At 37.7% G+C, this 25,509-nt stretch overlaps 1 protein-coding gene across 5 annotated transcripts in view; it reads right to left on the bottom strand.

The window, feature by feature from the left end:
• Nucleotides 1–1,142: 1,142 nt before the first annotated feature.
• The window catches only part of PAIP1 (poly(A) binding protein interacting protein 1), a 31,875-nt gene continuing 7,508 nt past the window's right edge, over nt 1,143–25,509 (bottom strand). For all 5 annotated transcript variants that reach the window (XM_082724179.1, XM_082724178.1, XM_082724177.1 and 2 more), the window contains 9 exons: nt 22,383–22,568; nt 18,744–18,856; nt 14,463–14,574; nt 12,854–12,979; nt 11,484–11,590; nt 10,755–10,872; nt 9,916–9,970; nt 5,366–5,459; nt 1,143–2,336 (listed from right to left, as the gene is read on the bottom strand). In XM_082724179.1, coding sequence (XP_082580305.1) covers nt 2,243–2,336; nt 5,366–5,459; nt 9,916–9,970; nt 10,755–10,872; nt 11,484–11,590; nt 12,854–12,979; nt 14,463–14,574; nt 18,744–18,856; nt 22,383–22,568 — 1,005 coding nt within the window. In that variant the 3' untranslated portion in view covers nt 1,143–2,242. The remainder of the gene's footprint in view (nt 2,337–5,365; nt 5,460–9,915; nt 9,971–10,754; nt 10,873–11,483; nt 11,591–12,853; nt 12,980–14,462; nt 14,575–18,743; nt 18,857–22,382; nt 22,569–25,509) is intronic.

The following is a 25,509-nucleotide window of genomic DNA, read 5'->3' as shown; positions in this document are numbered from 1 at the left end:
GAGGGATAGAATGAATGCAGAAGCATTTGTGTACATTTGCCCGATTTCTTCTGTGAATCATGAGGAACAGAGTGGAGGGTTTGAAATAAGCAAGGTAATAAACACAGTAGCATTATTGGCAGTGCTGGCAGCTTAGGTGGCAATTGTGAATTTACACTAGTACAAACCTACCAGAAACATGATCTCTAGCTGCCTGGTTGAAGCAACAGAGTTGGGTCCATGCACGGTTGGACTAGGTCAGCCTGGACACATGAGCCTCCAGTTTCTTAGACCCTCTCCCAAATTCTCTAACCAAAGCCCAAGTCCTATTACAAGCCCAGCGTTCCCCATGTGCCTATTCTGCTTTAGTGCAAAAGTACTAAAGCCCACCCTGCTCAGGTACATGTATGTTCCTGGTAGTCTTTGGCTGGAAGGGCACAGACAACATAAAGACAAAAGGTTGGGTTAGTGACACAAGTGCAAGATTTTGTACAAACAAGTATTTGTACTTTACCAGAACACAAGCCTATGACCTGCACTAACACCTGTGTGCCCTTGTTCACTGGAGACTGTACTAGTAATCTTTACAAGAGATTGAGGACACATGTTTCTGTCGAAGATATGGCCAACAAACGCACACAGGCCTAGCTCTTCCTTTCAGGATATACTGTTACAGTTTTAAAACATATCCGCAGTGACTGGTGACAAGGAGCTAGCAGACTAAGCTGGATGGTTATTCACAAAGCAACTGTGAGAAGTTTAAAGCACAGTTATCATGTACTTGGCCCCTGGTCTATTGTACTGCCCCTTCCCTACACCTCTTCCCTCTCGCCCCCAAGATTTACAATGAGCACAGTCTTTGGAGAACTTCAGATTAAGGTAATCATCCACCATATTACAGGAGCCATTTTGAAAAAAAAAAATCCTATTACAAGTTCCAAAACTTCCAATTATATATATCATTCCCTTTTACAATAAGGAATCTGAAGGTTGTTTTATATTTGTTAATTTTTCCAAGTAGACTCATAACTGAATTCTTACTCAACACACACTGAATAGGACATCATCTATCCTAGCAGAGTTTGATTTCAAAACACTTAATTTTCTCACATCAAAGTTCAACAGAAATTCTTTAAAACACCAGGATACCACTCCAAAAACTTAGAGGAAAACAAAACTATTTAAATTTTATTTTCAAAGTCTAATTTTAATCCAGACTGAACAAACAAGAAGAAAAGTGAGAAAACTAACTGTATTAGCAGACACAGATGTACCAAATGTAAAACAGTGGGTTATTAACAGAACTATTTACATGCATATTTACAAGCAATCCTTTTGTACATAAGTTTTACTTTTAGTTAGTTGGAAAAAGGCTTTGACATTAGGTACAAATAATTTTTAAATAGGGCGAAGGTGGTACTACATTATAGTAAAAGTATTAGAAAAGTGATCCTCAGGGTGTATCAATTATAAAGCAGGTGAAAACTTGAGTGACAAAGATCTAGTAAAATTCTCTAGTAAAAAAGTCAACGCAACTCATGCTACAAAATAAAAATGAAAGCCATAAATAAAGCAGAATAATGTTCCACGCTTTAGGGTAATGAAGTTGAGGGGTGGGGGCAGGGAGGGAGAGAACAACTCCAATAAATCCGAAGTGAAGAATCCTGGTTGTTTAGTTGGGAGTTTTAAGTCTTTTTTTTTTTTTTTTTTTTTAATGATATTTTAAAAGCCCTTGGTATTGAATAACATCTGGATATGTGAATCAGTTGTTAATGGTACAATCTAAGACTTCAGTGCTAAAGATTTCATGACGGTGATTCAGATTTGAAACCCAATTCATTGGGCCAGCGTAAAACTAAATGAAAGCTATATACTCATCTAAAAAAGGATGCTACATTTTGCAATAATATGTATTTCCAGGCTAAGACTTTTTCCCCTCAAGAAAAGTAGAATTTAAAGGGTAAGCTTCTAACCAACTACTAAAATTTACTTTCAACATTTTATTTATTTCAAAATCGATTTTATTGCAGCCAAAACAGTGGAATTAACTGTACATAATAAACTATTATATATATATACACATTTTAAGTTATAGGGAATAAAGTTTATTTTGGCAGATAGTGTTAAACAAAATTAAAGTTGCATACATTAGTAACATAACTCAACATCCTTAATTTGGTATAAGTGTGACACATTTTCCTGTGTTCTGCTAAATCACCATAACCTAAACTGCTTTATAAAACTGATGTGTTGAAATTTATCTTTACTGCTTTCGCTTACGCTCTGATTCCAAACAAAACTTTTCATAAGCTTCTTCTATCTCTGGGTCCATCTCATCATCAATATCATCCAAGTATCTATGAAAGAAGTAAAGATGACTCATAAGTTTCATGTTTTTCAATTCAGAAATATCAAAGATGCTAAGCCACACAAAAAAGTATGGTGACATAACTTTCTTAGACTGTTATAGAATGCAAGCACTTTTCAGAATTATATACATGTCAGTCTTCCAACCAAACGCTTAATCTGAGGAGTTACATTTTACACTGGATTCTCAGTGTCTTGTGTTTAAAATTAAGCTTCTGTTATCCTTTTAGACATACGTTAAAAAAAAAATATTTAGGTTTATCTCTACACCCCATGTGGGGCTCAAACCCACAGCCCCAATATTTAAGAGTCCCACGCTCTTCTGACTGAGCAGTCAGGCATCCAACATACGGGTTAAATTCTTCCCCCCACCCATATGTTAAATTCTTAACCTAATCTAAAAGTGATTTCAAAGTCTCAATATATAAATTTGGGGACTCAAGACTGATAGTATGTTAATAATTTCACCTTAATCACACTAGAATTAGAACATAATTTTGGATATGCCATTCGCCTCCAATAATGCAAAGTTTTGTTTTTTTTAAGACTTTATTTGACAGAGAAAACATAAGCAGGGAGAGCAACAGGCAGAGAAAGAGAAGCAGGCTCCCTGCTGAGCAAGGACCCCCCCCCCCCACCAATGCAGGGCTCTATCTCAGGACCCCGGGATCATGACCTCAGCCTAAGGCAGAGGCTTAACGGAATGAGCCACCCAGGCTCCCCTATTTTCTATCTACTTAATATCAAAAAATGATAGGCGTGCCTGGGTGGCTCAGTCGGTTAATTTTCTGCCTTCGGCTCAGGTAATGATTGGGCCCCATGTCAGGCTGTCTGCTCAGTAGAGAATCTGTTTGTCCCGTCCCTCTGCCTGTCACTCCCCCTGCTTGTGCTGTCAAATCAGGAAGGAAGGAATGAAGGAAGGAAGGAAGGAAGATGTATTCCTGAAATGACAATTTAGTCACATTCCATCTATTTGGAATCACTTTCTTAATAAGAAGCTAACTTCAAAATCATCTATCTCAGAATTTTCCCAAATACTAGGAAGTCTAAAATGATGAAAAGCAAAGCTTTCCACAGTTAAATATGGGTAGAAATTTTAAAGAACCCATTAAGGATTAAACATACGTATTCTTACTGAATACCCATAGCCATCTTAAAAGACAGGTATTACTATCATCCCCATTCTCTACACCCAACATGGGGCTCGAACTTACAACCCTGAGATCAAGAGTCACATGCTCTACTGACTGCACTAGCCAGGTGCCCCTACCATCCCCATTTTAGAGATAAAAGAAAAAAGACTCTGGAAGGAGGTTAACTAAATACTGTTTTTAAGATTTGGGTTAAATATGTGGCACAGCCACAATCTGACTCCAAATCCTACCCCCACCTTTAATTTTTTAAAAGATTTTGTTTATTTGACAGAGAATGACACAGTGAGAGAGGAAACACAAGCGGGGGGGGGGGGGGGGGGGGAGAAGCAGGCTTTCCGTGGAGCAGGGAGCCCAACGGGAGCCTCAATCCCAGGACCCTGGCATCATGACCCGAGCTAAGGGCAGGTGCCGAATGACTGTGCCACCCAGAGGCCCGTCGTTTCCCTTTTTTACACTTTTCCTCTCCAATAACAAGATGTCTACAGGGTCTCCCCCACCCCACAATAATCCCTTCCATCTACATGTATGACAAAACTATCTTGACAATCCTATCAACTGCCGATGGATCTTTTTCTCCTTGTTCCTCCATTTCCAGTACATGTGTTAAAACAGCCACAAGTGTATCAGGGGCAACAGCATGTAATGTTGACCAAGCAGTACCAAGCAGAACTTCAGAGGACAACCTGAAATTCAATGCCAAGAACAGCTTGAACTTCCAGTGGTATACCGGACAGGGCTGAACCTTTTTCTTAATTGGATTTGAGTCCTTACATCCCCATATATTTTTTAAATTAAACTAACATATAAAAACATGATAACATTACAGGATGCCTGGGTGGCTCAGTCGGTTAAGCCTCTGCCTTTGGCTCAGGTCACGATCCCAGGGTCCTGAGATTGAGTCTCGCATCTGTCTCCTTGCTCAGCAGGGAGCCTGCTTCTCTCTGCCTCTGCCTGCCACACTGCCTGCTTGTGCATGCACTCTCTCTCGCTCTGACAATAAATAAATAAAATCTTTAAATTATAATTTAAAAAAATATGTGGTAACATTAGATCTCAAACAGACCTATAAACGTACCTAGATGGGAGAGAGACTAAAAGTGGTTCAACCTACAACATACATGACAGATGAGATGTAAGAAAAACTAAGTCAGATTTAATTTATTCCCTCCTCCACTTAGAAGAAAGAGAACCTAAGTAACTGGTCCAAATTCACATAAAGTGCTAAGAGAGCTGGAGGGCTAAACCTCATAAGTTCTTGGTTCTTCTATAACTCGGTGTAATGCAATCTGATGGTAAGGGAGTAGTGGAAGTTTCCTTTATTACAAAGAATAGCAGGTAGAGATTGAAAGATGTGAATGGGACTGTAGCTCACACCTTTCCAGCAATCCAAGCACTGCTATGTGGTGACCCATGTTCTCTTTAATCTTAATTCATCCTTAAACAGCCAAGAGCTGAGTCTTTTACTGTCTGCCAGGATGTGGTTCTAAGTATATATGTATTTTCACTTAGTTCTGAAAAGGACTCAAAGAGGGGTCAACTATTTCTACAGATGGAAGAACAGGCATAGTTTGCCTAAGATCTGACTATACTAGAGCTAAACAGAATCTTTTTTACAAAACTATGCTTGAGTATACCACTATTTTAGTTTTCCCCCTCCAGATATGTATACATTTTCAGAATCATAGTCTGTGTTTTCTAATACAATTTCCTGAAAATTTTTGGCAAGCAAGTACACATACATACTACTGTAACAGCATCAAATCAAAATGCACATTCTTTGTCTGCCTTTTTCTAATCTAAACTCCATCAACACACTATGGTCATAGAATGACCACAAAGAAAGTTAATAGCTAAAAAGAACTTACGGATCACCAGCCCCTGATAAATCTGTCCCATTTTCTTCATAATCTGGAAAAAAGTCTTCTCTTTCAAGTAACTCTTGGTATTTCTCTTGGTAATCTACAAAAAAAAATTTTTTTTAATTGAATGCTGACAAAAGTCATAAAATAGCCAGTTATCCTAAAAATGCTTTTTAATATTAGTTTTAAGTAGATCCAACATTTAAATAGCAGGAAGCTTCCAGCTGCATATTTAATAGCTTTTACAAAACTTATATTTTAATAGGCTTGCTTTTGCCACCTGTGTGCTCTTAAATCTTAATTGTACTATTCTCCTAATTAAATGTTGCAATTCAAGGCCACTGTAGATATACCAGAGCACATGTCACAGCCAATGTGTATGCCACTGATACTCTCTGCTGCTTTTTTCCATAAAACTAAATTTATATTTATACATATGTGTGTGTGTGTGTGTGTGTGTGTGTGTGTGTGTATGTATATACACACACACATACACCTATCTACCTATTTATGTATCTATCTTGTTGGGAAAGAACATGTTTTTCCATATTCCTATTCTTCCTTCCACAAGGCAGGATTTTAATCAAATAGACTGGCCTCTGGTTCCCCTTACTCTTTCCCACGGAAATAAAGTGAGCTAGGTAGCTACCAGCTAACAGCCACTAGCCCCTGTTTCTCAATCAGATTAGCTAACCTAGCAAAGGTTCTGAGCACAGGGGATTTTCTTTTCTTCCCTCAGAGACAGCTGGAAGGTAGCTACCTGATAAATGTTTCAGCTATATAAACTTTCCCTTGGTTGGATTCTTCCAAGGCAATACCGGTAATTTTATAGCTCTCCATCTGCCAACTGTCTTAGGCAGAGTTACTGAGTATCTTTTAAGATTAGCATATCCGTATGGAGTACTTATCTCTGAATAATAAAACCAATCAGTATGTATTAAAACTAGTTACCTTAAAATTGGGTTTCCTGTGAACAGCTACCTCAAATTTCAACAATTACACTAGACCATATTTCCCCCCAAGATTACCAGTCTCTATAAAGCTAATTCCAGCTTAAAGGATTGGTGATATTCTGACATCCAATTTTGGCAATCTGGAGACAATTTTAACTGTAGAACCTTCCTGCAACAAATACTTGAGGTAACAGATTAAGACAAACACTCTTTAAAATGCACAGATGAGTTCAGAAAAAAGAAAACCCAAGTCCCTTGATGATCAACAAAAAGGGAACTGAAAATCATACATAACTACTCCAGCCAGGAGGCTGTCAGACCACATGCTCTAAGTAATAAAGAGGCTTGGATTGAAAAACCCACAGAAGGTCAGAAAGCAAGGTCTTGGGTCCATGTGAAACGGAGATGGAATTCACGTCCATGCGCCCACCTCTCTCTACATGAATCGCGGCCCTTCAAAGGGTAGGTATCTCAAGCAAGAGGTGGACCAGGAAGAAAACAAAATGGAAAACACTCTGGTGGCAAAGAGAGATAGCAAAGAAGCTTGCTTGTCTTTTCTTGGGTTTGAAGTCTGAAGAAACAGGTTCCTCAGAGAATTTGTAATAATGGGCCTACACCTTAAATTTCTACTACCCACATATGACAAATAAAAACTTGTTCCAAGTCAGTTTTACCCCAGTGGCTCCTTGGCAGGGACAGATGTTACCATAACCCAAGCCATAGGAGTTTTTGTGAAGGAAAAAAAAAAAAAAGAAAAAAAAGAAAAGCAGTTAAAACATGAGATTAATCACAAAGGGCCACAATATACATAACTTAACTTCAAATGGCTTAGAAAAGTGTAGACACAAAAAGCGATAAAGCAAAGAGAATAGAAGTTAACAAAAGGTATATCTGAGTAATGGGTGGACAGGTATTCTTTGTATAATTTTTTACTTTTGTAACTTTTCTGTAAGTTTGAGATCCCTTCCAAAAAAACTTTAAGACCGTTAAATATCAGATTGCAATGAAAAAAGATCAAAATAAATTTTATGTGATAATAAAAATAGCAGGGTTAGAATTAAAAGACAGAACAAAAACACGAGACAAAAATAAGCATGTTTAGAAACTTCTATAAACAAGAGTTACAAAAAAGCCTACAAAAAACACAAATAGGTTAAACAAATGAGACACAGACAAAGAACAAAGAACCAAAATGATTCAAGGTAACTTTGAAGAATAAGAAAATTTGTCTCACCAGACATAGCAAGATATAAAGGAAAGTAGTAATTAAGACTGTAGTATTGGTATTAAGACAGACAAAAGGTCCACATGCACAGACACAGGAGTAAGATCAAAGTTTAGAAAGGTGGGACACGGTACACATCAGAGGGACATTACACTGAGAAGAGAGGGTGGATAACTCAATACCAATTGCTGCAATAAGAGAACATGGAATATTTAATTCCCACTATATCACATAAAAATAGCCAGTTGGATTAAAGACCTAAATACAAAAAGCATCAAAGACTTCCAGAAGAAAATAGAATTATGGGGCGCCTGGGTGGCTCAAGTGGGTTAAACCCTTTGCCTTTGGCTTAGGTCATGATCCCAGGGTCCTGGGATTGAGTCCCGAGTTGTGCTCTCTGCTCAGCAGGGAGCCTGCTTCCTCCTCTCTCTCTGCCTGCTTCTCTGCCTTCTTGTGATCTCTGTCAAATAAATAAACAATCTTTAAAAAAAAAAAAAAGGATAAGAAGAAAATGGAATTTGATGGTAATACAGAAACATTCTCGGCCAAAGAGAGCAGGAACAAGACAAATACATTTACACGAAAACTTGATGCTTCTACAAGACTAGACAAACATAATGGAAAGACAGCATATACTGGGAGAAGCCCAGAGTCATTTCTGGTCTATGCAAGGAATCACAAACCAGTTAAGAGACGAAATGTGATCCAAGAGAAGTATGGGCAAAGACTACAAACTAAGCCAATTCTTAAAAGAAAGAAAACAACTGTCGAGAGAAACATGAAAAGAAATTATCAGTAGGAAAGGAAATGAAAATGTACAATTTCGTACAATCTAACTGACAACAATTAGGTCTGGTAATAACCGTTGCCAAGGATGAGAAATAGGAACCCTCCCATTCTGCTGGGGACAGATCATGTGGTATAGTCAGACTGGAAAGCATGTTAGCAACATTTAGTGAAGTGGAAGATGCACATAACTTACAATGTAGCAACTGTACTTCTTCACCCTGAAGAACTTCCCGCACGAGCTCAAGGACTACTTAAAGAGGTCTGTACAGTACGGTCTCTAGTAATGAGTATGAACCATCCAACTACCCTTAAATAGGGACCTATAACCGGTGCTTTCATCTGAGTGCAGTATTATTTGGCATTTAAAATGAACCAAAGCTGTATATACTTCAATGTGAATAAACAGCAAAAACACTGAATAAGAAATAAGTTGCAAAAAATGTGCACAGTAAGATACCATTTAGGTTCCTGCTACTGTGTGATATTACACTGCTTATACTCATAGGAAGTAAAAAGACATCACAATGACCCCAACATCAGGATGGTAATTACATCTGGGAGGGAAGCAATGGAAGGACTGGCGGTGGGGGGTCAGGGCTGGGTCATAAGACAAAGTGGTTTACCAGTTATCCGTAAGGTTTTATTTCTTTAAAAACACCCAAAGTGTGCATTAATCTGGCAAAATGACATTGGTTTATCCTTTACAGTGAATCAAAGTCAGCTTTTTGTAGTTTATATAACAATTATATACATAAATATATATATATATTTTAAGATATTTTTTAAAAATCTCCCCACAGGGAGCCCAATAGGGCTTGATCCCACAACCACGAGATCATGACCCAAACAGAAACCAAGTTGTCATATGCCCAAAAAACTAAGCCACCCAAATGTCCCATGTGATTTTTATATTTTGAGTGTTTCAGAATTTAAAGTTGAAAGTTAAGCAGTACTTCTTTCCACCTTCTTTTAGGAACCGGATAGTCAGTGCCTTCTATCCAGAAGAAGCTAATGGGAAAATTCCAAATGGTTCTAATTTTCATCAAATGAGAAAATTTTCCCTTGCTCATATTGTAGTCGCATTTATCACAATTAAAGCAATCTTTATATAAATGGCCCTTTTCTGGAAGGGGAAGTGTGCGGAGATTTAGATTTTAATTAACTTTGACCTACTATTAATGAAACCCTTAATTTTAGTATCTGCAAGTATTAACCCACAGTAATGACTGTTGTACTCTATGTAGTGAGCTAGAACCATCTTCCCCTTCTATCTTAACTACCTGAAAGCTAATTTCATAAAAATGAAATTATCAGAGAAAATATAAAACAAAAATGGTTGTGTTTGAGGGATTCTTCCAACCCACTGACCCACTGTGTGTTTTAAGACACTGTATAGTCAGACTTTCCATTTGAATGGTTCAAAGTGGTTGTCCCTGTAAAAAATATTTTATAGGAGAAAAACATTTACCCTCATCTTAGAACAATGTGCCCACTACAAAAAGCTACAACTCTGCACTGGTGAGGGTATGGTTTTCTGGAATTCACCAGATTACCAAGAAAACGGGGGCAAAGCCTGTGAAACGGCCTACCTGGATCAGCCGCGGTGAAAGGAACACCATCAGAGGTATAAAATGTTGGTTCATTCTAGGATGGATCAAAGTGATACAAATACGTAAGCATTTCAAAACGGATTTTTTAAAGCATATTAATTAATGAGGCCTGGCTAAGGTCACTCATCTGCACTCAATAACGTAGGCACGCACGAGAAACTAGCTTCCTGATAGCCATTTTCATCTCATTGGGAAAGTCTATGATTTTCAGATTTCTATTCTATTTTCTCAAGTTCCTATAGCTATAACCCTGCTGTCTAGTTGGTCCCACTCATGATGAACGGTTTTGCTGTGTGCTGTGATTTAGCATTGTGTCAGCTTATTTTTACTTGTGATTCTCCCCTCCCCACCATTTTTTAAGGAATTTCCAAGGCTGGGGTTTTAGGAGCATTTCTCCATTGTTGTGTTAGGTTTGGTCATGTCAGGAGCTTCAGGACATTACTGGTATGGGGATCACTTTTATTTTCTTAATTTACTATAAAGTGCAAAGTCAAAGTGTGACATGCAGCTCTTTGGTTATAAATTCCCTGGAAAAACTTCTTTCCACAATCCCACACAACTCTGTTCAAGTCACCGATTTCCCTTTCCAGTCGATGGATCTTTCTCTAATCCACCCTTTCCTTAGAGATTCCATGTTTCTTCCTCTATTTACCTGGCCTCCTGGTTGCCATGTGACCCTAAGCTAATGAAAAGAATTACTGGCATTAAATTCTGAGATTTTTTTTTTTTTTTTGAGAATACCTTTATGTCCTTATCCAGAAGTTTCTGAAATTGGATCCAAGCAATAAATAAAACTTAAAATGCAAATGCTGGCATACCATAAAATAGTTAGGATCATTTTCAGGTGTTGCTTCTCTGTATGTTGAGGTTGCATGAACTCTACCCCAGTTACTTGACCGGAGTTCTACAAGCTTCAAGAGCATTTGTTTCACTTCTCTGCAGAAAGAAGTTGAAAAGGAATTAAGGGTATCCACCAAAGTGTTGTCAGACTCTAGACTACCACAGATTCTTAAAACTATGTTTCATAAATTTAACATGTGCATCTAAGTGCTTTGATTTTTTAGACATTTGCTATACTGACATAACCTTTTTTAAGCAGCCTTGAAAGTTGTTTCATCTAACTCTGACTACATGGTTCTTAAAGGCAGTGGCTATCCTGCATTTTTATGCTTCCAACTGGACTTAAAACAGCACTTTATCCAAGTATTTACTGAACAATTTAAAGTCTGAATTATTTTACTTTCCAATGGACTCCTATCTCACCACAGGAAAATCTTAACCTTTTCAATTTATAAATACAACTGAACAAAAAAGGTCAGGTGAACACAAGCCATAGCTAAAATATTATACCTCTGAAGAAAATATACTTCTGTAGATATGTAAGATTTCAACTCTTTTATAAGATTGTAAGATTTTATAAGATTTGTAAGATTTGTAAGATTTTCAACTCTTTTATAGCATATATAAACTCTTTTTATAGCATATATAACAGACGAAAAACAATCTCTACAGAAAAAGAAACTGAGATCGGCTGGCTAGCTACACACCTGCTGCAATTAGCATCTAGGACAACATTTTCAATTCTCTGAATGATTTCTTCCATATCAGTCTTTCCTTTCTCCTTCCAGGCATCTTCCAAAACCGACCCTGTCAACTAAAAAAGCAGATAATCAGCAAAATAAGGAATTCAGTAAAGTACGTAAGTTCTATTAGAAAATTATTAGTAGCAATTCAAGCATTCTTTGAATAAAATGAATTTGGTAAGTTCAATATCCCAAATTATTCTCCACCACCTAATAGTCAGGAATCTCTAAAACCCTGTTTTTTCTGATTGAGAGAAACTAAAGCAGAACCTGAATCACAGGTTTTATGTGTCAATGACTATAGGGTATATTCTCTATGGAAGTTAGGCTAGAATATTTTAATCAACCTTTTACTTTTTGAAATACACAAAAAGTATGGAAGCTCTGAATTTTAGAAAAAATACAAACTTCAGGGGAAAAAGATGTACAGATATAAAACAGTAATTCATAGAAACAACAAAAAAAGGCTAACAAATGTGAAGAAATGCTTAAGTTCACAAATGATCAGGAAACCACAAAACGAGATTTTTGTTTTTACTCATCCGTCACCTATGACAAAACAAACCCGGGTTGATCATATCCATCACCGATAAGAATATGGGGAAAGCAGTATACTTACTCACTGTCAGTAGGACAAGAACCAAACACATATCAGTTTGGCATTTAGAAGGGAAACTTGACATTACTTCTCTAAATAAACTATACGATGTTCACGACCCACCAAATGTGTAGGAATTGAACCTACATAAACAACTGCACATACAGAAGTGAAGTTACTGAAGAAAGATAAATCTTTTGGGCTATGCAAAAATCTAAGATCGTTGTTAGATAATAAAAAAGCCACAAAAGAGGGTGATTTTATGAGGGCACAAATACATACATGGGAAAGGAAAGAAAAGAAATTTAGAGACGAAGAGTGAAGGACTTCCATTTTTTTTGCTTCTAAATTTACATTTTCATATTTAAAAAATCAGTACAGGGGAGAACGGGTGGCTCAGTTGGTTAAATGTCAAGTCTTGATTTCGGCTTGGGTCATGATCTTAGGGTCATGAGACTGAGGCCCATGTCAGGTTCTGTGCTCAACAGCTCAACATGGGGTCTGCATATCCCTCTCCCTCTGCTGCCCCCCCATCCCACTCGTGCACGCTCTCTCAAAAAAATAAAACCTAAAAATCAGTACATACTGGCTTTCCAATGTTTAAATTCAAGGGCAAAGCAAAGTGTCAATATTTAAAGTAAAAATTTAATCTTGAATTCACTGCATACTATACTTTCCTTTAAATCATAAATGAGGTAGAAAGATTAATTTTAAGAAAAACATACATAAAACCTACCTTCAGTAATTTTACTGCACAAATTAAGTTGTCATCCATAGGATTAGAAAAGAGGGCATTCAGCAACTCCCGAAGACCAACCTGAAGAATATCCGCTCTTGTCACCTGTCCATTTGTTCCCTTGATCTTTTGGGACAGAAGAAAATGAGAAGCAATGATGCCAAAATATTGTAACAGATAAATAAATGGTCTAATGTGTTAGCAAAATAAGTGTTTTAAGTTAAATACAAAAATCAGAAATGCTCTGGTATCTTCACGAAATTAGACTTATTTTACATGTATATAAGATCTCTAATACAACCAGTAAACTATAGGTAAAATTTCCCATTTATCACACATAACATATGGTCAGGATAACGTAAGTCACCTTTATAAATTATTGCATCATAAAGCATTCTCAGGCCGATTAAGCTACCACCCTTTTTGGAACATGCAGCATTTTCTTATTTTTTATACTATTTAAAAATACTGTTCTGCATCAGAATCATCTAAGTAAGGTAGCTCTCCAGCCAGAAAAGCCATAGGCTTGGGAGCCATACCTCAACTTTACACTCCCCACAGACATGGCATCATTACATCCACAGAGGAAACACCTGCATTCTTAAAAAGACTCTCCATTTACAGCACATTTTAGATGTTATTTTGGCTTATATAAAAATTAAACTGAAAGAGTAATGGATGAAATTTTTTTAAAAATTAAGTCCATCCAGGGGTACCCGGCTGGCTCAGTTGGCAAAGCATGCGACTCTTGATCTCAGGGTTGGGAGTTCGAGCTCCATGCTGGGAATGGTCCCTACTTAAAAAAAAAAAAAAAAAAAAAAAAAAAAAAAAAGCACAATGCCAAAAAAAAAAAGGTCCATCTATGGTAAAATGGGAATGGGATAGTAAATTAGGCACCAGATTGGACAGGGACTTTTAGATGCACTGACTGAGATGCACATTTGGTGGTGGGTTTCCAGGGTCTTTTGATTAAGTTTTCAAATCAAAGTTAAAGAAGGTATAACCTATCTCTGGGATTAACTAGTCAAAGAAAAAAAATCAAGCAAATTCATTACAAAGTAATATTCAGCACTTACTTGCCTACTAACATATACCCAAATATACCACCAATTTACAAACTTGTTTAGCTACAGACTTTGAACAAAAGCATTTAATGTAGAAGATTAATTTATAAAACAGGACCAAGAAGAACAATCCTGGGTGAACTAGGGTGGAAAGAACCCTAGATACTCTAGTGCCCGCCCTGCCCTTTCAACTCAAAGCTGTGTTCTGCAGAGTGTGCTGCTTTTGAGCCACCACCTGAAAGTCAACACATGAAATGTGTGAATTCAAACAGGTATAATTATCCGTACTTCAAGAGCTTACACTTGTAAGGAAACCATGGCTTTCCAAAAGTACACAGACCTTTTAAAATTCCCAGTAACTACTTCCCAGCAGCCTCCCGGCAAACAGGAGAAACAAACATGACGGACGTTCCATTAGAACGCAGGCGCTGCCCTGAGTGGCCAGTGAGCCACCATCTCTTCCTCTCCCTTCACCTGGCCTTATTCCGCCCCACATCAGTTTGTGTTCCCACGCTTCGTCAGGACTTAGAACCATCTCTCCTCACCTCCAGGTTGAGATAGAGCTCTCCCAGGAAAAGGACGAACGCATGGAATCGTTTCCGAGTCACTTCGTCGCCTTTTGCAGCTTGATCTTTAACTTCATATTCGGTCCGACATCTAAGGAAGACACACCTTTTAGAGCCACACACTGCTTTGTTTTCTGAACAAATAGGATGACCAGCTGGCGGGTTCGCTGTCCATAAGCAATACAGAGACAAGCACCATGCACCAATAATGCCCTGACTTTCTGAAGTGTTCCTGTCTATTGTAGAGACCAGAACATGCATCATCTTTTCATATGAAAATTCCTAGTTTAAAGAAACTAATGGGTTTATTTTCACCTATTCGTATTGGATCAAGTTGGTAATCTCTTTAAGCAACACAGGTTTCATGAGGTTCACTGCCTACTGGCACTGGAAAGAAAGAAAATGCCTCATCTTTGTTTTATCAGCTTTTTGTCAAGAAAGCACTTTTTTATATATTTCTTTTAAAAGCACTGTTTTTACTCAAATTGTCTCTGTAAATGTTCTACTCTAAGTACATGAACTTTGAAACACATCTTTATATAAATATATAGATAGATGGTCTCCAACTAAGCTGAAAATAAAATGAAGTCGTATTAAGCCTATTATCCTTAATAATTTCCATTATACAAATCAGAGAAATGGAGGGAAAAGACCCCAACTGAAATTCACATAGAAACAGACGCAATTAGTTTGGTCTTAATATCCCAGAGACCAAAGGAGTCAAATAACTTCGTTTCCCTAGCTTTATTTCCCCCTGACTTGGCCCATCTGCCACCCTATAAAGTATCTAAAACAATCACGGTTAACCTGTCATTGCCTATGTCAGTGAATTACGGAGTCAGCTGTTATTAAAAAGGATTTTTTAAATGTACATTAAATGTTTACCAATTTGGCGTTAAATATTTCTTATCTTTTTTGATCAGGTGGCAGAAAAAATTCTAGGAGAGCTATGTGTTTTGTAAAGCTGATTGTTGACAGTTCTGTTAAAGACAAAAAGAGGGGTTTATGAAGACTGAATGGCTTCCATGTATAAGGAATCAGTTGAGGTTGGTTTTGGAAAAAAAACAATACATTTTTTAAGGGAAAAAGAAGTCACTGCTTATCAAGAATTTACCTTGGGTCAATCTGTGAATCAACCATAGACCCAAGATAATTTATCGTGTCTACATGGCCTATAGCTTATAAGCTATATTAAACGATCAACATCTCGTTTGAGTCTTGACTCAAACATCACGTTTGGTATCACATACCAAATGTGATATGGTAAGACATTTGTTGTTGCCTAAACATTAATTATTCATCAGAAAAAAAAGCTGGGATACCTATAAATGAAACATTCTGGCTAATAATAGAAAGGACAACTTAATTAATGCCAGTTTAGTTATCCAAGAACCTTACTGGCTACTCTCCTTTTACTTTATTGGTAGCTTTGATGAAATGACCTTTTTGTTTTATAAATGCAATGACTATTAGATTATACATTAAGATATATTCATCCAAAGCAAAAGTAAATCCCTACCCTTGTAGCTCATTGATTATCTAGAGGAGAGGGACCTACACCTCTAAACAAACTGTTTTTAAGTTAACGATTTTTCAATTAGAAAAGCAATACATACCTATCTCAGAAAGGTTAAAAACAGAAACAAATAAAAAACAAAGTCGTAAAACCCAGAGATAACTGCTATAAAGGTAACTTTTCAAAATACACAAATATTTTTAAAGTTAATAGAATTATACCTTGCTTTTTACTTGCTAAAGGCCTAGCACTTCCATTAGTATCTTTGCCAGTATTACAATATTATGGAAGCACAGATAGGGTAGTCAGAAGAGACGTGGAAGAGTGGAGTTCAATCACTTGATAAGCTTTAAAAAAATCCAAGGCTCCACCTCAGTCCATCTACATCAGAATTCCGAAGAATGAGGACCGGGTCTTAGAGCCCTATTTTAAGTCCCTGGGGTGACTTTAAGGCATAGCCAGGGGTGAGTAATCCAAGGGAAAAGCAGCTAGCCTTTCTGCCATGCAACCTCCCAGAAGTGCTCATTTCATGCCTTTCCAGAAGCTATTCATCAAGATAAGGCTAAATAGCTTTTTAGAACTTTGTCATTTATATTTTCCCCAAGTTTTACCTACTTAAAGCCATTCCAAATATTTCTGCTAAAATACTGATCTTGGGATGCCTGGGTGGCTCAGTAGGTTAAGTATCTACCTTCAGCTCAGGTCATGATACTAGGATCCTGGGACTGAGTTCCCCAGTGGGCTCTCTGCTCAGCAGGGAGCCTCCTTCTCCCTCTGACAACTGCTCCCCCTGCTTGTGAGCTCTCTCTCATGCCCTCACTCTCTCTAGCAAATAAATAAAATCTTAAAACAAAAACAAAAACTGGTGCCTGGGTGGCTTAATCAGTTAAGTATCTGCCTTCTGCTCAGGTCATGGTCTCAGGGTCCTGGGACTGAGCCCCATATCTGGCTCCCTGCTCAGCATGGGAGTCTGATTCATCCTCTCCCTCTGCTCATGTGCTCTCTCTCTCTCTCTTGCTCTCTAATAAATTTTTTAAAAATCTTAAAAAAAAAAATTAAAAAATTAAAAACTGGTCTTTTTAAGGATGCTTGGGTAGCTCAGTTGGTTAAGCATCTGTCTTTGGCTCAGGTCACAATCCCCGAGTCCTTGGATTGGGCTCTGGGCTGGGCTCCCTGCTCAGAGGGGAGCCTGCTTCTGTCCCTCCTTCTGCTTGTGCTTTTTCTCTCCCTCTCCCTTCCTCTCTCCCACTAATAAAATCTTGAAACAAAAACAAAATTAAATGGTCTTTTCCTTACTCATTTCTAAAAGGTCCCTCTGTTCATATTAGCATTCACTGCCATGTGTTATACATTTATTTTTTACTTCATATAAATTTATGACCCTTCCCAATATTATAATCCATACGTAATTAGGTTTAATCTCTTGTTTCAGACTTGTGGATATCATGTCTTGCTTAAAAGGGCTTTACCAACTTATGATTTAATTGTCAATACTGTCAATTTTTTAGTATTTAGTGTTGCACTTTTAAGGTTTTTTATAGATTTGAAATATATTTTGGAGTAAAGAAACAAGAACCCATCTTTGTTTTCTCCCCCGACAAATGGCTAGCCAGTGGTGTCAGCAGCACAATTTACCCTTTACACACATATGTGAAGTATCTCTATCAAAAGCTTAATTTTGAAGTGTCTCTGGAGTCTATTGTCGGGATCTTTAGTCTGTTCTAGTCCAGTTTAACCACATGATGGAATACTTTGCAACCACTGAAAGTATCTTTAAAGAACTAATGGACCAACTATCAAACTCAAAGGCAACCTTGTTATTGAATAAAATGACTCCCATAAGAAAACTAGTTTCCCTAAATAAGCTTATGAATTCAAGGTCATGTCAAAAATATCTAATACCAAAAAGATCAATGAAATTTCACATACTGAGTCTAAAGTTCATTGGAGAAAAGAAGCATGCAAGAATAGCAAAGGAGATTCTACCCAAGAGATGTGGGAAGGGGACCAACCATACTAGGTATTAAAAAATTGGGAGCTTTTTAGTAGTATAATAAAATAGGAATAGAACAAGTGGTGAACAGAATATAATTAAACTCTAGACTCAAAAACCCAATACAGGGATGTAGTGTAATAAAGGCAGCAGCTCAACTCAATAAGGAAATGGATCATTTTAAAAAGTGGTATGGGAAAAACTAGTTCAACCTGTGGCAATAAACTAGAACCCACTCAAACCCAAGGTACAGATGTACTAAGAAATATGTAAGAGGTCATTTTTAAGATCTTGGGAAATGAAAGGACTTCTAAGCGCAAAACTAAAGGCACAGGGGCACCTGAGTGGCTCAGTTGGTTAGCGTCTGCCTTTGGCTCAGGTCATGATCTCAGGGTCCTGAGATCAAGCCCCACATCAGGTTCCCTGCTCAGCAGGGAGTCTATTTCTCTCTCTCCCTCTGCCACTCCCTCTGCTTGAGCTCTCTCTCAAATGAATAAATAAAAATCTTTAAAAAACAAAAAACAAAACCAAGACATCTAAAACCCAAAGGCAGAGATTGCAGGAAAAAAAATAATAAAGACTGATATGGGGGACTATAATTTTTAATAGTATATACAATGTTAGAATACAAATAATGGTCCTCCCTACCTTCCCCTGCAACCTTCTATTATGTACAGTCTTCAGAAAAAAGGATTGGTTGAATTCTAGTAGGTCTAAAACTTTCCCCTTAATTTCATATATTCACACTGACCTTTGAAGCAGCAACTGTCGAAAGTTGCCGCTCTGTGGGCTAATTGTCAGATGATGGGACAGGTAATTACACAGGCGAGCTCCCATGTAAGAGAAATTTAGGATAGACGTGGCCTTTCAAAAAGAAAAAAAAAAAAAAAAACCTTTTTAGGACACAAATACGTTGTTCTTAATGCAAATACTTAAGAGCAACATTCTAAAGAAGAAAACATTTCCACCCCTAAAACTGACCACACCGTAAAAATGTACAAGTCTTTAGTTGTTAGGCAATAAGGAAATTAACTCTCCCTCCCAACTTTACACAAAGAACAAGAAGAAAATATTTAAGTTCTCCCCATCATTTACCTGAGGTCACCAGAAAGCAAACAGACAAAACCTCTTTATACTAATCAATTTTTGCATAAGGTACATGTACCTAATTGCACAGTACTAATTACGAGTAAGAGTATTTGCCAAACGATTGTTCTGTGGTGTTTTTCAGGCATAGGCTGGCACAGACTTTGGCATCACTCAACCTCCCTGGGCTTCCGTCTGATTCCTAAAAGAGGTGAGAAATGGTACCTGGTACAAAAGATTAACATTTACGAATACTCCAAACACACTTGGGATAGAGAGGAAATAAGTTAAGCTATTCCAAAAACTAAGACGTGAAAAAACACTACATATCAAAGACAGTGGGATATAGCCAAAACAGTACTCAGGAAGCTTTAACTTTAATTGTAAAGAACATAGTTCACCACCTAATATTAGATAGCACATTAAAAGGTTAAGGGACCTGACCAAGGTTACAAAGATAGTAGCTAACCGTAGTTTAGATGTAATAAACGTTTTTGACCCTTTGCTGGGTCTACTTACTAGCTGCAGTAACCCAAGCCAAGCTCCTTAACCTCTGTTAAAATATGTATACAATAAGGGATAAGAGTAGTATCTTTAATCATGGAGGATTAAACGAGTTAATTACATGTCAAGTGTTCAACATTACCTAGCATGTAGTAAGTACTTCCTAATTATTAGGTCTTTTATTTCTAATTATTTCCTTGATTGCAAAGACAACAGACTGGTTTCTCCTGAGATCATTCATAGATGTGTATCCGGTACCACAGAAGACTTGAAATTCAAAAATCATCCTTTTCCCATTATGGGCATCACCCATTTTCCTTTAGTTTTAAAATTATCACATACAACTTAAAGACGTGAAGTTTCACATGGCTTGTTATTAAAATTTCCTACTTCCCCACTACACCTCAACCACTCCTATAGACAACCATTTTCAATTCTTTCAGTTGAAAAGGCTTCAACCTCTGTATATCCACGCTCTGTGATTTCAGTTTGGGCATTATTTCTTATAGTTCCCCAACATGGACAAGGAATATCCAGCTTTTATCTTGCATTCCCCCACTCCTCTCCACTATTTCCTAATCTTACCACCTACCAACATGGTCATACCACGATTTGATTAGTTTCAGGTGGACCATGTAATATACAGATTCCACCTTTCCTGAAAAACTTTGTTTTCCCTAGACTTAAATTTTCTCTACTTTGTTCTTTATTTACAGCTCATTGATTTACCCCTAAACTCACAAGTTCCCAAGTTTCTTCTTAGAACATTGGAACACAGCAATTACGTTCATCTCGTCAGGGAATCTTGCCTGGAGCCTTCTGCCTAACTCCAGTAAAGCCCACTCCAGCTACTGTCCACGGAACTCCTTTCAGGATGGTGGAGATCCCATAAAATTCTGTTTCGTGGTTTTCTTATTGTTGTTGTTTTGTTTTTATTTATTTTTATTTGTTTTGTGGTTTCTGGATCTTCATCCATGACTTAATTTCCTTTTTGGTGGAGTACTTCCCTTCAGTAACTTCCCAAGAAGGGTTATAATAAAACTTCAAACTGGATACTTGGTACAAAAAGATGTAGAGAATCTAGTTTTTTTATTTTGTTTTAAGATTTTAAATCTATCCTTTTAGTCTCATTCCATCCTTGTCCTAGAGTCTTTCAGAGATTCTGCACTAAGTCACGGTGGTTTTCAACTTTCCGCACTGGCCTGGAATTCAAATTTTTGAGATCTGCCTTTCTAGTTTCCAAAACTGGTACTTCCGTCTCCTTTCCTCATCTCAGCCCCTATAGGCTTCTGGTTTCTTAAAATCCCCTTCTTTGTAGCGGTATTTGGGGAGGAATCAAAGTTGAATATGTATGTTTAATCTGCCATTTTTATAACAGGTCTTCTTTTGTTGGTTGCTACGAATAAATTCCCCCAATGAAATTTAAGAACTTTTGGTGAATCTGTGTGTCACGGACACAGAATACTGACAAACAGGGAGTAGTAGCTGAAGAACTGGCTTTGAGATAATCACAGAAACTGCAGTTTGTTACGTTACAGCCCTGAAGAACTAGAACCAGGCAGAAGAGTTGAAACTGAATAGAAGAGAAATTAGAAAAGCATTAACAATTTCTCCCATTTTCTTCTCATATTTCTTTGCAATCCATTTAAGGGCCCAAAGTAGGCATCAGGACAAATGGAACAATTCTATACTCCTAAAATCTCAAGCATGTTGAGAAACCCGAGAGTTGGCCAGGTCATACTGAGGGGTCCAGTAACTATCCAGAACAAGTCGTAAAGGTAGTCAAATGAAACATTAACTGGGATGAAAATTACCTGCCATCATAATCACCCTTCAATATATTCCAAATTCAAGTTGCTCTTTCAGTGACGTCTTAAATAGAAATATAAACTTAAGTGTATTTTATCTCCTACTGTTTTTGGTCAGTTTCAAACAGTGCCCTTAAATTTGTCTTCAAAAATCCAGCTCTGGGGCACCTTTGGTGGCTCAGTGGGTTACAGCCTCTGCCTTCGGCTCAGGTCATGATCCCAGGGTCCTGGGATCGAGCCCCGAGTCAGGCTCTCTGCTCAGCGGGAAGCCTATTTCCCTTCCTCTCTCTCTGTCTCTGCCTGCCTCTCTGCGTACTTGTGATCTCTGTCAGATAAATAAATAAAATCTTAAAAAAAAAAAAAAAATCCAGCTCTGACTATTGTTCCTCCTGAAAATAGCATTAGTGTGTAACAGACCAATATGCTAGCATCACACAAAATTTAGGTTTGAACAATCTAGACTGACATTGGACGTATGGGATTAAGATGGAAATCAATGGAAATTTAAAATAAACATAAGCATAAATGTTAAAACTCAAGACAGTGTTTTATGGTCTGGCTTTTTTTTGGAGTGACTTCTTTATGAAGGAAGAAAGTTCTCCCATGATTTTCTTTTTTTCCTCCCATACTCCAAAAGTGCTTATATAATTTAATACCTAGGAGAACAAAATTGCACTCTGCTTGTGTATTGTTAATTTCAGATCCTATAAAAACAGAGGGAGATAGGGAAAAAGTATGATACTTACCTAGCCTTTCCCATAAATGCCCAATATTCCTTTCAACTGCCTGTACAGAGCCTTGAATCTCCAGTCTGGCTCTAGATCTGGATCACCAAGCTACAGGAATCTCATATAACAGAGACTTGAAAGCTCCCATGAACCATAAAGAGTTAAAGAGCATGGAGGCCTATGCACGTGAAGGTGAAGGAGCAACGAGCACCCCTGCGCTTTAAGGAAGTATGTGAGGATGACCTGTGCCATCAGTCAACCTACCTGTTGATAGATGAGTTCTACAAGTTCTTGCAAAGCATCATCTGTTGTAACCCAGCCATTCAAGGTCTCTGCAAACTGTTCAATTTCAGTTTCAAAACTGCCAGGCTGCTCTGTAAGATGATTCAAAAAATCCTGAACATATTCTGACAGAGTAGGATAATCCTCACAACCATCTTCATAGGATTCCTATAGATGAAAAGTTTTTTTAAAAAAAAATGTTTTAATCCATGCAACTGGCTATAAAATGAACCTGAGACAGCTTTAAAGTGAGAAGTCTCTAGCACCAACAATCCTTCACATGATAAAATGTTATTTTCCTCAATAAAATTAAGCGCACTGAATCATTCATCCTCACCCAATGGCCAAAATGTTACATTATAGCAGAAGGACTCCATCTAACTGGGTAGGAAGTTGTCTTCTCATTCTGGCAGATTTACAAGACAACTGAGAAAATGTAAACCAATATTTCACTATAATACCATTATCAAAATTACAAGTAAGAGAGGATCCATGTGCCTGAATCATGCCCACAGTGTTTGCTGAGCAGAATAGGTAAACAGACAGATTAAATGTCTGAGCTCAAAACTCAATCCAAATTAAATGACTCAACTCTAGGGGAGCCTGGCTAGCTCAGCTGGCAGAGAAAGGAACCCCTCATCTCAGGTTTGAGCCCTAAACTGGCTACAGAGATTATTTAAAAATAAATTCAAACTTTTAAAAATGACTCTAAAATAAGTTAATATTGATGAAATTCAAATTTATTCATCATAAACATTACAGCTGTGTAAAGAAGGATTAAGTGAGTTAATGAATAAACGTCTCTAGACCACTGACTAGCACACAAGGCATTAGGTAAGCAAATTTCTACGTTGCTGGGGAAAATACTAAAACGTATTCCAGTGCCATAACTGTATTCTCATACCTAAGGATTATACCTAAGAGCATCCAAAAGAGCAGAATAATAAAAAGCTATGCTTCTTGGTATGTAAGATGATACTCCAATTAACAAGCTAATCGCCACCAATTGCACGTCTACTATGTGACAATTTAAGAACTTTGCAGGGCTGTCTCAATCCCAAAAACCTTTGAAGCATTATTGTTCCCTGTGCACAGATGGAAGAAATGAGCACAGAGCAGTTACGTCACGTTGGTTACCCATTCAAAACCGTTTGCTGAGTGCATACTAAGTGCCAAATACTGTTCTAGGTGCTGGGGGTATGGTCTTGGCAAAAATCAAGGAGACAAAATCCTCCTCCAGTGGAGCCGATCTTCCATTACACAAGACATGATTCAGACGTTAGGATATACCATGGAAAAAAAGGGGGGGGGGCTGAAACTAATTTAACACTGTATGTTAACTATACTGGAATTAAAATTTTAAAAAAAAGAACAGAGGGACACCTGGGTGACTTAGTCGTTTAAGAGTCTGCCTTCGGCTCAGGCCATGATCCAAGGGTCCTGGGATCGAGGCCCATACTGTGCTCTCTGCTCAGCAGCAGAGAGCTTCTCTGCTTCTCCTTCAGTGATCTCTTGCACGTTCTCTCATAAGTAAATGAAATCTTTAAACAATTAACAAAAAATGGGAAGAATTCTGAAGAGTTATATAATCTGAGAAAAAAGAAAAAAGTAAAACCAAAAAACCCAGCCATACAAATATCTGAGAACAGAGTTTCTATGTTGTAGGGTCCAGAAACCTCGTAGGCCCCAAGAAGATAGGTGCTTACCTGACACCTCTGAGAAAGAAAAGCCAGAAGAGGGAAACTGAAGATGGGGCGATAGCTAACAAGATCAATGAGGCAGATGGGGAAATCGTGTAGGTTCTTAGGGAATACAGGGAAACTGGCTCGAAAGCCAGTGGAAAAACCACTGAGCAAAGGCATAGAAGCTAGGATATGAACAAGAAAGGACATGTACCAACTTAATTTGTGCAGTCACGCACCTGGTTAGAAGAACAGCACGAACAAATCCTGTACTTCTAACCTCTATGCTATACTCCAAGTAACTGACAAAGGCTTATAACCCAACTATATGTATGAGAATATTCATTGCCAAAAATTCATCTAACAATCTATCAACAAAGAAAGGGTTAAACAGACCACCTTCTACCCACATAAGGGATCCTACAGGCACCTAACAAGATATGACAATACAGAAATCACCAATATGTTAAACGAAAAGAACACAGAACAATTGTTTTCGTACAGTTTAATTTTAACAGATTAACAGACCATGAAAAGCTCTGGAAAAATAGACAAGGGATAACAGTAGTTAGCTCTGGAATAAATAAATGCTCCTATTATGAATACTGACCATTTTTTAAAATAAAATTTTGAAACCTGTTCATCATTATAAATGCATACATTAAATATACTTTAATATTAGCCACGTACATATGTGAGTTTTACAATTAAAAACAAGTTTTTGAGGGGCGCCTGGGTGGCTCAGTAAGTTAGGCCTCTGCCTTCGGCTCAGGTCATGATCTCTGGGTCCTGGGATCGAGTCCCACGTCGGGCTCTTTGCTTAGCGGGGCTTAGCGGGCTCTTGGCTTAGCTAAGCTCTTTGCTTAGCTTCCTCTTCCCTCTCTGCCTGCCTCTGCCTACTTGTGATCTGTCAAATAAATAAAATCTTTAAAAAAAAAAAATTAAAAAAACAACACATTTATGATATATAGTTTTATAGACTCATAGTGTCTCTATTAATGATAGAGAAAAGCAGGAACCATATAGGTCCCAACTGAAGGTATTAATTTCTGGTTTGTATCGAATGTCATTCACTATGGCAAAAATTCAGTCTTTTCAGTTAAGACCAACTCTCTTTTAAGAAAATTTGAAGTCCAGGGATGCCTAGGTGGCTCAGCTGGTTAAGAATCAGACTTGATTTTGGCTCAGCTCATGATCTCAGGGTTGTGAGACAGAATCCTGTGTTGGACTCCCTGCTCAGCAGGGAATCCACTGTAAATTCCATTCCCTCTGCCCTTCCCCCACTCACACGTGCACATGAGTGCAGATTCTCTAAAATAAATCCTTTAAAAGAAAAAAAGTCTGAAGTCTGAAAGTAAAAAAGGATAGAGCTGCTCTGATTGTAAGCATTACAGAGGATTGATTGATCAAGGGGAGGGTGTCTGGTT

Source organism: Mustela nivalis (genome assembly GCF_964662115.1).
Source record: "Mustela nivalis genome assembly, chromosome: 3".
Classification (NCBI taxonomy): Eukaryota; Metazoa; Chordata; class Mammalia; order Carnivora; family Mustelidae; genus Mustela; species Mustela nivalis.
Note: the sequence above shows the minus strand (reverse complement) of the source record. Positions and strands in the feature narration are given on the sequence as shown.